This window comes from Belonocnema kinseyi, chromosome 5 (assembly GCF_010883055.1).
Source record: "Belonocnema kinseyi isolate 2016_QV_RU_SX_M_011 chromosome 5, B_treatae_v1, whole genome shotgun sequence".
In the NCBI taxonomy this organism is placed as follows: domain Eukaryota; kingdom Metazoa; phylum Arthropoda; class Insecta; order Hymenoptera; family Cynipidae; genus Belonocnema; species Belonocnema kinseyi.
Genome location: NC_046661.1, coordinates 9,318,287 through 9,330,963, shown reverse-complemented (window position 1 = coordinate 9,330,963; position 12,677 = coordinate 9,318,287). Strand labels below are relative to the sequence as shown.

The 12,677-nt window shown below is 40.2% G+C and overlaps 1 protein-coding gene across 3 annotated transcripts in view; it reads right to left on the bottom strand.

The window, feature by feature from the left end:
- The window catches only part of LOC117172571, a 347,370-nt gene that overhangs the window by 58,793 nt on the left and 275,900 nt on the right, over positions 1-12,677 (bottom strand). For all 3 annotated transcript variants that reach the window (XM_033360638.1, XM_033360639.1, XM_033360640.1), the window contains exon 3: positions 4,896-5,478. In XM_033360638.1, coding sequence (XP_033216529.1) covers positions 4,896-5,478 — 583 coding nt within the window. The remainder of the gene's footprint in view (positions 1-4,895; positions 5,479-12,677) is intronic.

Genomic DNA, 12,677 nt, shown 5'->3' with positions numbered 1-12,677 from the left:
TTGTTTGTCTAGCTACTAGAGCGATCCATTTAGAGGTTTATCTGGTTATACAACTGCAGGATATATAGCAGAAATTCGACGCTTTGGAAGTCGTCAAGTTATTCTGAAGTCATCTATAGAGAGAACGGAAAAAATTTCGGTCTCCTACTTCACCCTATTTTGGCGGCTTATGGGAAGCCGGGGTAAAAAGTATCAAGCACCATCTCAGACGCGTTATCAAGAACGACATTTTGACCCTTGAAGAACTCACTATGCTCACATGTATAATTGAAGCTTATTTAAACTCCCGTCCTATAGGATCTGTGTCTCGTGAGACCGATCGATTCGCATCTCTGACGCCAGGACATTTCTTAAATGGTGGAGCACTATTGTCATTGGAAACTCAACGAATTACACGGCCTTCGACGTACCGCATGGGGGCATGGGGGCCTCTGTAGTTGCTATCAGATTTTAGTCCTACCGGAATGAGGGATTTCTCATATTGGTAAACCCCGGAAAGAAGCAATCAGACCTTGGGTTATGTAGGTGCTAAATAGCGGGAAAAGAAGACCCTGTTGAGCTTACCTCTAGTCTGACACTGTAAGGAGACATGAGAGGTGTAGCATAAGTGTGAGATGGCAACATCGAAGGTGAAATGCCACTACTTTCATCGTATATTTACTTACTTGGTTAGGCGAAGGGCGTGCGCCGAGGATTTAAATCCCGACTGTCACGGTGTTCTGGAACTAAGCGTGTAAGAGTGGTGTGAGGCTTTGGTCGATCGCCGATCATACTTTAGCGTGATCCGATTCAAGGACACATTCCGGCGGGTAGTTTGACTGAGACGGTACATCTGTCAACCTACTGTGTAACCCCAAATGTACATAGATGAAAAGGGACAGATTCTGCTTCTATAGGTACCGATTCTTAAGCTAAAGAAAGTCCTCTGGGTCAGGCTGTGAAGTGACCATTTCTAAGAGAAGCTTGTCTATTGGTAACAAGAGCATACTCATAACGTTAAAAATGAGTATTATATGAGTACCAGGCGCTGACCTTGCCCGTCATCCTGGAAGACAGAAAACCCTACGGGCTATACAAGATCATTTCATTTTTGGAGGGAATGCGAAAGTAGGTGCAAGAGTATTTGAAGACCTAGAATCTCTGCAGTTCCTGTAAGCCATTTCGGACTACTCAACAATCACTACGAAGAGCCTGCCAAACACGTGCCCCATAGGACAGAATAGTAGTAGCCTTGATAGATTGTGATGCCTATACCACGCCATTATATCCCCCCCCCCCCCAAAGAGAAAACTTAATAGTGAGGCTAATGCAAATCTGCTGCCGGAAAACAGCCAACTAATTCCTTTTCGGGACATAACATAATCGACCCAGAGAATAGTTGATTGGGACTCGTATAAGAAGAAACTCATAGGCAGGCCGCATATATATAGAATACCGCTCTGAAAACATCATACGGGAATAATTTTCTTAGAATTACAATTAAGACTAGGAAAGGAGCAGAATTTCTAAGCCAGGAGAAACTCCGTAAAAGGACTAGATCGAAAGAATCTACGAACAGGAACAATGTAGGGGCTTCTTCAAGCAATCTGAGAACGTTCCGGATACATCGAGGCTTCAAAACATCCTGGAAAAAAATACGGAGGCTCACATCGGGCTCGTAAGGCTCGATGATTGCAAGTATGCCGAAGACGAAGAAGCGCCAACGAATGGACTTTTAGTTTCCTCCGCCCATTTATATCACGGGAGGGGGGAGGATGAAACCTAACCGAAGCTCTTATGAAAGAGCATAGCTTTCGTCGTCAGCCCCCCCCCCCCAACCTGATAGAGATATTTAAGGCTAGAATTGCCCTTAAACTTACGCTACAGAAAATGGTGAAGAAGTACATTAGGCATAAGGCTTCTTTGTAGCATAGTATGCCGGAGGCGACTGCAAGCGAGATGGAGCGAAGGTCTAGTCAGGGGAGTAACGTCCCGAGGAGTCCTGCATCGTGAAGGGTATCCTGCGACCTCTTCTGTGGTGCAGTTTAGTGGACGACTGTCTTCGTACGCTAAATTAGAAAGAGTAATAGTATCTAGGGGTAGGCTGATGACTTTGTAATTATAATCAGGGAGGGGGGGGGGTCTACTGAAAATATATCTTACAAGATCCGCGCTGCGTATTGTACAGCTCTGATGCGACAGCTAGGAGCTCTCATTTTCACGAGAAAGTACAAAGTGTCGAAAGTTGGCACCCCCGCATTCCGTGATAAAAAACTAATAATCTCAGACTCATTGAAATAACTAGGATCAATCCTAGATAGCCAGCTGAGCCTGACATTGACTAGGCTCAGAAAACAAATCTTTGCGGCCTACAGATTCAGAGGATATAAGCGGCCACAAATTACAAGCGAAGAAAAACTGCCCCCTGCGCCGCAATAGAACCCTCTCTTTCCAAACCTTAAGCAGCGCTAAAGCCGGTAAATGGGAATACGGACTCAAAACTTAAAAAATTCGAACGCTCTACAACAAATATGTCTCAATTGTTTTGCTCATGGGATAGCATGTCCCTACAATCCCTATCATTTAAATTGTGACAAAGATAAATTAAATTGGATGATGCAGATTCTGACTTGGATTCTAAGGGCGAATGCGGAGCACTGGATTATGAAGAAATCAATGGGTGTTATTTTGTTAAAATTACAATAGGCGACAAAGAATTAGAGACCCTAGTTGATCCAAGCTCTGGTAAATCGATTTTAGGTAATCAAGAAATTAAAGCGATAAATAAATTGGGCGTAAAGATTACGCCCTCTAGAATAAAAGCAGTTACGAGCCTAATGGAACAACGGAAGCCGTTTTGAGGCGGGTTGTAGTTCCGGTGAAACTCGATACAGTAGTAAAGCAGGTCGTTTTTAGGGCAGTGATAAATTGTGAATACCAGTGTGTGTTAAACTTGGACGCTATCAAGATTTTTAAATTGATATTGAACGATAGCACTGATAAATGAAAAATTGTCTATGACCTAATCCTATTACAAGGACTGCGCAGCTATTAAAGAGCTAAACGCAGAACAAACAGTAATAGTTTTAAAAAATGTATAGCGGAAAAGGCCCCTCATCCTTTAAAATTAGGAAAAACTAACCTAGCCAAAATTATGATCGATGTCGGTGATCACACACCCATAAAAAAGGGGTACCAGCGGTCCCCCGCGGTCTTGGCCGAGCTCTACAAAATCCTTGACGATTTAGTAGATGAGGGATTGGCGGAAACTTCTGATAAAAAGGATGCTTACCCGTTACTACCAATAGCAAATATTTTAGACCGGTTAACGGAAGCCAATTATATGTCGACTTTAGATCTTACAATAGCTTTCCACCAAATACACCTAGATGAAAAGAGTAAAAAGATGAACGCTTTTTCAGTATCAGGTGGTGGTCACTTTGGTGTGAATGCCTTTTCAGCGACTAATAGATCGCCTAATACGTCCTGAATTGGAACCTCACGTCTTTACTTATCTGAATGATATAATCATCGTTAGCAAGACATTCGAAGAACGCATCAAATGGTTTACACTCGTCCCGGCCTGTATATAAATCCGGGGAAATATATATTTTTAATAACGAAATCCGTTATTTACGATATCTGGTGAATAGCGAGGGAGTCAAAATTGACCCTGAGAAATTGGTACCTGCCGTTGATTACCCAGCACCGAAAAATATTAGACAACTCCGGCAGTTTCTAGGTTCCGCGTCCTGGTGTTGCAGATTTATACCAAATTTAGCTACGATTTTTGAACCGCTTACTCCCTTCCTCAGTGAAAACTGCCCTTGGGTTTGGTACAATAAGTATAAAGCATCCTTCCAAGCTATTAAAACGGCACTCGTCTCAGCACCGGTAGTTTCATGTCCAAATTTTGGTCATCCGTTTGTTTTAGAAACAGATGCTAGCTCAACCGCTCTCGGAGCCATTATAAAACAAACCTACGATGTTGCAGAGCGAGTAATTGCTTAAGCCAGCTGAAGAATTTCTGACGCTGAACGCATTTATTCCCTCACAGAAAATGATTTTTTAGCAGTAATGTGGACCATGCGGAAGTTTAGGGCATATTTGGGAGGTTTCCATTTTGTTTTGACAACCGACCTTAATAGTCAAAAATAGCCCCAATCTCTTAAAGACTCTTAAAGGCTTCTAAGTTGGTCGTTGACCAACTTAGAAGAGACTCCTGAATTCACTAACAACCATACTTGTAGCGTGGATATTTTAAGTATACACTGAGAAAATGCACAAGAGTTTCTGGATTTTTTTTCAGGTTCAGCATTTTATATCCCCTACAGGCACATTCATTATGCGCTTGCGGTGAACTGAGGTGTCCATAACGCCGTCCTGACAGGTAAAATTAAATCCGTCAGTCTCCCATCTTATTTCCTCAGACTTCAGAAACATGTTAGGCAGACTTAATAATAGCTCTTGTCTACGTATAATGACATCGAATTTGCCACGAACGGGCTTAACAGCATGTTCTCTTAGAAGCAGCGAATATTCTACGTCCTGTACACTACTTTTGAGCACCAAAGGTTTTAGTGATGCTCGGCTATGTGTAGTATTTAGCTAGTTTTTAGACAGTCCAGTTTGAAGGTAAAGATTTAAGTAAGTCTATCGACTGCACACAATCATCCTAAGCGTCAAATCTCCCGCTCGATGTTAGCTAAAATGCAACGAAAATACAATCTGCCTGGACGTAGATGATGGTCGATTATAGGAGTGCTAGCCTCGCTTCGAATGTCTTAATATCTGGTGAGCAGATGAGCTACTTGTTGTTTTGTTAAAATAAGGACAACTAATCGTGTTGCTATAAAAAACAGATGGTCTCATTTTTTTGTAGACGTATATGTTTAATTGATTTAAGAGAATTTTACCTGCAGATTTTCATTAGATTTAGACGACCTGGCTTCATACTTCATAAGAAAGTTCTCATTCGTGATGAGAAGATCTTCATTCTGTGGGAGTTTAGCACAAACTCTGCTTAAACTTTCAGTAGAGTAATTTATCTGTTCCTTGAATTGTTTCCCTTCCAAAGAGTAATCCTCTTTCTTCTGAGCTTTCGTGGCTACTCTCCATTTTGTCTGTTCATCTTGTATAGAGTAACAATTATTTCTGAATGAATATTCACTTTTTCCAGGCCCTAAATTATCTAAACTATAATGATAATCTTCTTCTTTCGTTTCGAAATATCGTTCTTCACTTTTTTGAATGACGTCATCCTCGATCGCGTTCTCCGTTCCTTCAACGAAGCAGATAATTTCGGGTTCAGTTGAAAGAGTCAGTGGCTGTCTGTGGCAGATATCGATGTGCTCTTTAAGATATTCGCTGTTCATATGTGTGGAACTGCAGCTAGTGTAGGGACATATGAAAACATTTGACTCATTGTGCCATTGTTGATAGTGACGCCACATACCGCCTGGATCGGAAAGTTCCTCTCCGCAACCGGGCTCGCGGCAACTGAAAAAAAATGAAAAGATGTTCTTTATGTAGAAATAATGCAACCAGCAGTAGAATAATATTTCACACTTTACTAGCTTTATTCCACCTTGTTTTTTTCTTCTTTTCCTTTATTTTGTTGAGGTGTAAAGAAGTTGGGACTTGTTCGGGCGGGGCTTAATCTCGTTTTTAAGATTTTTTGGGTTCTAGTGGTGTACATTCCAGTATTGGCGAGAATGACAATATTGTACCTAACTTAAGCAGTGAGATTATGGGGAAGTAAATAAACATTAAAATTTTTTTTTAATTGGTCAAAAGTAAAAATAAACTCCTTCATTTACTTTCACAAATACAATCTACCGTTTTTTTCGAGAAATTGCTTGAAAATAAAAAATGAGGTTATATTATAGGTTATACAGACATTTTTAACTGCAATTTTTATTCTAACCACTTAGAAAGAAAATGCTTTGTCCGAAAACAATGAAAGTGAATAATAGTCAAAACAGTAAAGCATTTAAAAAAGAATTTAAAAGAGACTAAGAAGTGAAAGGTCTTCCTGTGTAAAGTTGGGATCGTAGAGTACGAATTTTCTTCAAAAACTTTAAAAGAATTAATCATTGTAAATTATACAATAGAGCTGTACAAAAAATTTAAGTCGATTTTATTTATGTCAACATTGTATGTGCATCGAGTTTTCAGAATTCGACGCGCCCCAGAGCGGATAGGCTTTTTCGGTTCGATCAGCCCATGTGGTGAATTTGGAAATCCGATTATCAAGGTGCGTAGCATCGGATACGGAAGGGCATGAAAACAATACAATATACAGGCGATTTAAAAAAATATTTCAATTTTTATATTCCTCCAAGTTTATTCTATATACAAACACTCTTCTTGATCTTCTAAAGGACTTACAGCACATACGATTGCTCACTTTGTGATTTTAGATGGATAACATTTTTCACAAATAGAGATAAGCACACCTTTTTTTCAGGTCATTCCTGAAGTAAATTTCAACGAGGATATAAATAGTGACCTTCATTTTGACCTTGAAGTTGACCTTCATGGATTTTTGAAGGTCAACTTTGTTTTTTTAAATGGAAACCCCCTTTTTTGCATCTGCAATCGATAAAGCGGAAAATTCTACGTTCAGGTACGTACCCAAGTCATAGGTCAATTGTAACGTTCAAGGTCAGTTAGAGGTTATTTGAAATTAACAAAGTTTTCCAAGAGCTCCGTGCAATTCCTGAAGGAAATTTGAACGAGAAATCCATTGGTGAGCTCTGTATTGATCTTCAAGGTTTTTTCAAGGTTTTTTCCAAGCAGTTTACGTTTACGTTTAGCATTACCTAGGAACAACGACGTAGACGTAGTAAAATCTGTTCCCTTTGGGGTGCTTGATTAGCGTGAGTCCCCTTGCCTCTCACGTTTCGGGGTGGTTGATCACTAGCTCGACGTAAACTAAGGTGTGGGTTTTCAACAAATTCTTGGGCTATGTCCATCTGCATCTCCTCAGATCCTGCAGATTTTGGACAACCAGTTCTCTAAAGGTCCTTGATAGATGCATGATTCATAAAGCGCCTTACAGTTCTTTCAATTGTTGATTTTGAGACAGGATTTAACCCATCTGCATTACGAAAAGTGCGATTAAAAAGCAAACGAACTTGATCATAAGATCGAACACGATCTCCCCAACCACGCATCATTAACCCTTAAACGGCCAAAACGTCACTACCGGTACACTGCTTTTCAACGGCCAATAACTAAGACTATTCGACACTAGAAAAGTTGAGACACATATAAATTTATTGCTTAAGATCTCCTCTTTCCGGCGGTGCCAATGAAATTCCTCAAAAAATTTATTTATTATCCCAAAATGCAGTTTAAACAAAAAAAAAACGTGATTTTTCGTGCCTATTTTTTTTTGTGAACCACACCAATGCACACCAATGGATTTCTCGTTGAAATTTACTTCAGGAATTACACTGACCTCTTGGAAAATTTTGTTAATTTCAAATAAACTGACCTTCAATGTTACAATTGACCTATGACTTGGGTACGTACCTGAACGTAGAATTTTCCGCTCTATCGATTGCAAATGTAAAAAAGGGGGTTTCCAAAAAAAAAAAAAGTTGACCTTCAAAAAGCCATAAAGGTCTACTTCAAGTTCAAAATGAAGGTCACCATTGAATTCCTCGTTCAAATTCACTTCAGGAATGACCTTCACTTTTTTGAAAAATATTTTAACTGAGGAAATACCCAACCGTCCCGGGACTTTTTAGACACCCTGTATACTATACTTATATACTATACTTATAAAGAATTTAATGTGATAGATGTTATCATAATCCATTGAAACCATAAAAAATATGTATTTTCTATCAAATTAAAAAAAAATAACGATTCCAAAATTTTCAAATTGATTAAATCTTCGTAAGTCGTCTCAGAAGATGGAGAAATGATTTTTGTCGAAAACAATATCCTCATGCAGTGTATAGGTAAAGAATCTACAAGCCGTTCTTTCACATTTCAGGTGGGGACGCAACAGGGGTGACATCTTATAGTTGCGTACTGGATGGCAGGTTCTGTAGACGCTGTCAGTGCTTCTCGATTCACGTTTCCTTGGCTCGAAGTAAACGTCCAGTTCCTACAGCTGGATTTCAGTCTCCAGCCTTGACCTTTAGGCAGCAGAGGATTGCGAAGGTCCTCCCTTCTCCTCTGTTTCTTTCGTCCAGAGATGATTGGAATTTTTTTATTTCTCCCTTCGAGGTTGCCGGGTCCTCTGGACCACGACAGCGGGCGACGTGCTCCAACGAATTCTCGTTGCTGTTAGGCTTTGCAGTCTCTGTAGATCTGCGACAATTAGTGACAGATTTGATGTTTTGGATAGAGCGACCGCTGAAATTACGACGTCAGTTCTAAAAGACCTTGGAATCGTCACTAAATCAGACTTTACCTTTGTTGTAGACAAAGATGAAATCAGGAGCTGGAAAGGTGGAATGATTAGACTTATAGAAATGTGTTTGAAGAGGCCAGTTCAGTGGATCACCTGCTTATCATTCGCAGGCACAGTTCAGATTGTGCATATAAACTGAACATCCTTCTACAAACTTAGTTCACATAGTCACATTCCTAATGGAAGTTTATTCACCTATGTGGTTTCACAGAAAATTAAGCATTCTATTAAATATGGTGCGAGACATGTCTTCATGATGATTCAAAACTCTCGATACTTACCAGAACATCTTCTCAAAGTAATTGATCCTGTGATCCATCACAAGGCGTAGTTCGCCCGCTCTGAAAATCTTCTTCTGTCAATGATCACGGATGAGGAAATCAATGTCCAAAAATGCTACAAAGTACTATGAGATGATCGACTGGACTTCCACAGAGTTAACACAACCTCCAGTACTGAAGTATGTCTCAAATACAGATCTTGTAGCATACATTCACAATCAGCTTTTAATCTCTCAATGGGACTTCTAAACATTTCGTACCACACTCAAGCTGTAGAACGAACTATGGAGCTTGTTATGGAAGCGACTAAGAAGTTATGTAATTATTAAAAAAGGGATGTTTATATACGATCAACTTTACTCTCTCGTTATCGTTTGCGAAAATGTGATCAAAAATCGCAATTTAAAATTTAAGTACAAGGTGAGTGGAATGTATAAGCTAATGTCTGGCTTTAATTAGACAGGGAGGGTGGGAGAGTTGAAAGAGCTCGAGGTGCAGCTACCTTCACGTGGTGAGCTCTGAGTTTTTTACTTTACACGCAAAACTGAAACGAGCCGAGAGCTGCACGATCGCACATTTTGGAAGATAGCCGCTGCAAAAATCAATGCTACTGTGCATCTTAGGTCATATATTTATATTCTATACGTTTAAATTTTTTACGAATTCCCACAAAGCTTTTTCTTTACTTAAACATTCATAACATAACATAATACACATGAGGAAATAAGCATAATATAAGATAAAGCAACAATAAGCATTAAAAACTGAGTGTTAAACTGTAAAGGAATCAATACGACGATCCAGCAAAAGCCTCGTGCACCCTAAGAACACGGAGTGACCCAAGGACAACCGCCTTCTGCATTTTCCCGGCAAGTGTTCTAGCATATTGTTGACACGCAGGGATGCTTTTTAGGCCATTAGCAAGTCAAAGCTTGGCACCTCCAAGAGCGCCGATGATAAGGACGATCAGTTTAACAGTATATTCCGGGTACAATCGTTGCAACTCCCTTAGAAGGTCTCGATACATCTCTTTCTTTTCATTCTCCTTGGCTATGATGTTTTTATCAGCTGGTGCCGAAAATTCGATAACGAACATGGTTCGCTTCTCGAAGTCAAGAAGAACCATGTCAGGCCTCGAGTGAGCAACAGAAACAATTGTCGAGAATATAAAGTTCTAGTATATGCGGCACTTCGCATTCTCGGCAATTGACTCAATTTCCCTAGGAGCATTTAGAGGAGCGATATTAAGGTGAATGCCGTAGGAGTGATAGAGATGGTAATAAAGCACTCTTAGTGCCGCATTGTGCCTTTGAATGTACGTCGTTCCCGCGTGAGTTGGACAACTAGATAGTATGTGAGCTAAATGCTCGGGGCGTGCATGGCACGCCCTGCAGCTATCATCGGGAATGTCTTCGCTCAAAATGTGGCGACGGTGTGTTAAGGTGGAAATGACACCGTTTTGGCATGCAAAAATGAAACCCTCTGTACCAGACTTCAATCCGGGCGATTGAAGGAAAGCAAACGTTAGCTCACAAGACATTGACTGATCCCATCTCGATTCTTCTAAGACCCTGCAGTTACTGTCGACCACCCGCCCAAACAAGAGGAGGTCGAAGTATTTTGGAGAAAAGTCTACGAAGTGCTGCATAGACTAGACGAAGACTCAGAAAATATAAATAGCTTCAAGAAGCTGTGTGATGCCAAATTGTTTCAAAACCTTCTGGTGGAAGAAGTTTCCTTCAACTCATCAGCATTTGGCCCGTATTTTCACCTCATATTTAAAGTCGGAAGAGCCGATTCCGGAGTGGTTGATGGAAGGACGCTTAATACTCCTGCCAAAAATAGGCAACTTAGCCGACCCGAAGAATTACAGGCCAATCACTTGGCTGAACACACTGTATAAGATATTCACAGCTATCCTAGATGATAGTATTATTTGGACAATTGAACTTATGTGGCAAGAAATGTATGAACAACAAGGCTCAAGGAAAGGCGTAGAGGGATGACGGGAGAACCTGTTCATCGATAAATGTTTCTGCAAAGATGCAGCATTCTACCAGCGTGGCAAATCGTTAGGTGCATAGAGAGATTGATGCAGCTTTGGAAAATAGGATTTACTATCTTATCTGGAAAAAATCGTGTGACAACTAACAAGGTATCTTTTCAGTGAGGTGCCTTCAAGGCGACACCATGAGCCCACTTCTCTTTTGCCTTACATTATTTCCACTATCTCTAGCACTTCGTCATTCCGACGGGTACTTGTGCGGCAAACCTGCAGATCGAAAGTACAAGGTCACTCATGTATTTTACATGCACGATCTTAAAATATATGCTAAAAACAAAGAGCAACTACACCTAGCTCCAGGGATTGTCGAACGATATACTAAGGAAATTCGAATGGAATTTGGGTTAGACAAATGCGCCAAATACTTTCCTTAAATCGACCGGATTGAAGTCTGGTACGGAGGGTTTCATTTTGGCATGCCAAGACGGTGTCATTTCCACCTTAACATACCGTTGCCAGATTTTGAGCCAAGACATTCCCGATAATAGCTCCAGGGCGTGTCATGCACACCGCGAGCATTTAGCTGACATACTATCTAGTTGTGCAACTCATGCGGAAACGATCTACATCCAAAGGCACAATGCGACACTAAGAGTGCTTTATTACCATCTTTGTCACTCTTACGGCATTAACCTTAATATCACTCCTCTAAATGCTCCTAGGGAAATCTAGTCAATTGTCGAGAGTGGGAAGTGCCGCATATATTGGAACTTTATATTCTCGACAATTATTTCTGTTGCACGCTCGAGGCCAGGCATAGTTCTTCGTGACTTCGAGAAGCGAACCATGTTCGTTATCGACTTTTCGGCACCACTTTATTGTTACGAAAAGGGTATTAAAAATTAGTATTTACAACTACAATTATCTTATAAAACCTATGCAGCAAGAAGAAAATTCGTATACATAGTAAATTGTCACTAAAATTAGAGAAAATTACGTGTTTACTTAACCCGTCAGCGCCCACGGTTTTTTTTTGTTTCAAAACTTGCATCACTGGGCGTAACTAATGAGCGATACAAACAATTATACTTCTGCGTTCGCAGCGATGCCATATGGCACCCATGCGCGCTGCAGCGTTAATGAACTGATATTTTTATTTCCGAGCTAAAGTGTTTCTGAATTGAAGCTCAAAAATTACGATTAAGAGTACGCTAGGAGCTCGGATTTCTTTGGCCTCGCTTTGCTTTGACTTTGGATTTTTAGCGTGCCTTCTTTTGCTTTCGCACCCCCACATTAAAGAAATCCGAGGTTCTAGTATTCATAACATAGCCATGGGTGAGGGCAACAACGCCAGAATTAAAAAGGGGGTCTGGACATGCCGAATTTTCCGAGATTTCGACGGGACACTCGATTTCAACGAAATGAAAATATTGGAACTGAATGACACGTTAAAATAGTAGGTTGTATGCGGGGCTTCTTTAGTACATTTAGCAGAAACCCACAACACATGCGTGCACCTAATCCCATTGCTATCATTCAGTCGTGCCATGTATTTCTTTTGCCCCGCCAGAGGATGCTCAGCAGGAAACCTACACTTGGACTTCGTTCAAGAGGCAGCAAAATTCGAACTTTTAATGAGTATGTTATAACAAAAAATTTATCTGGTTCCGAGAAATATAATGTGAAGTTTTACAATCTCAAACTCACAGGAATCTAAAAATCTATTTTTCAAAAAAATAAAATATATCAAAAATAAATCCTTGCTCCTGATACGTAGGGAGACCGAATACGGATAAAAACGTTTTTTTATCCGCAATGCGATTAATCACTTCTGATTAATAAAATATTCAGCTATTAATTATAGTAACTGATTCCAGTTACATATGTACAGTCTGTCAAGTTAAAGCGTGGGTGGCTTTACTCGCAGTCGGTAAGGTGTATCGACATGATTTTGGTGTCAAAATATTAAGAAGAGCTCCCT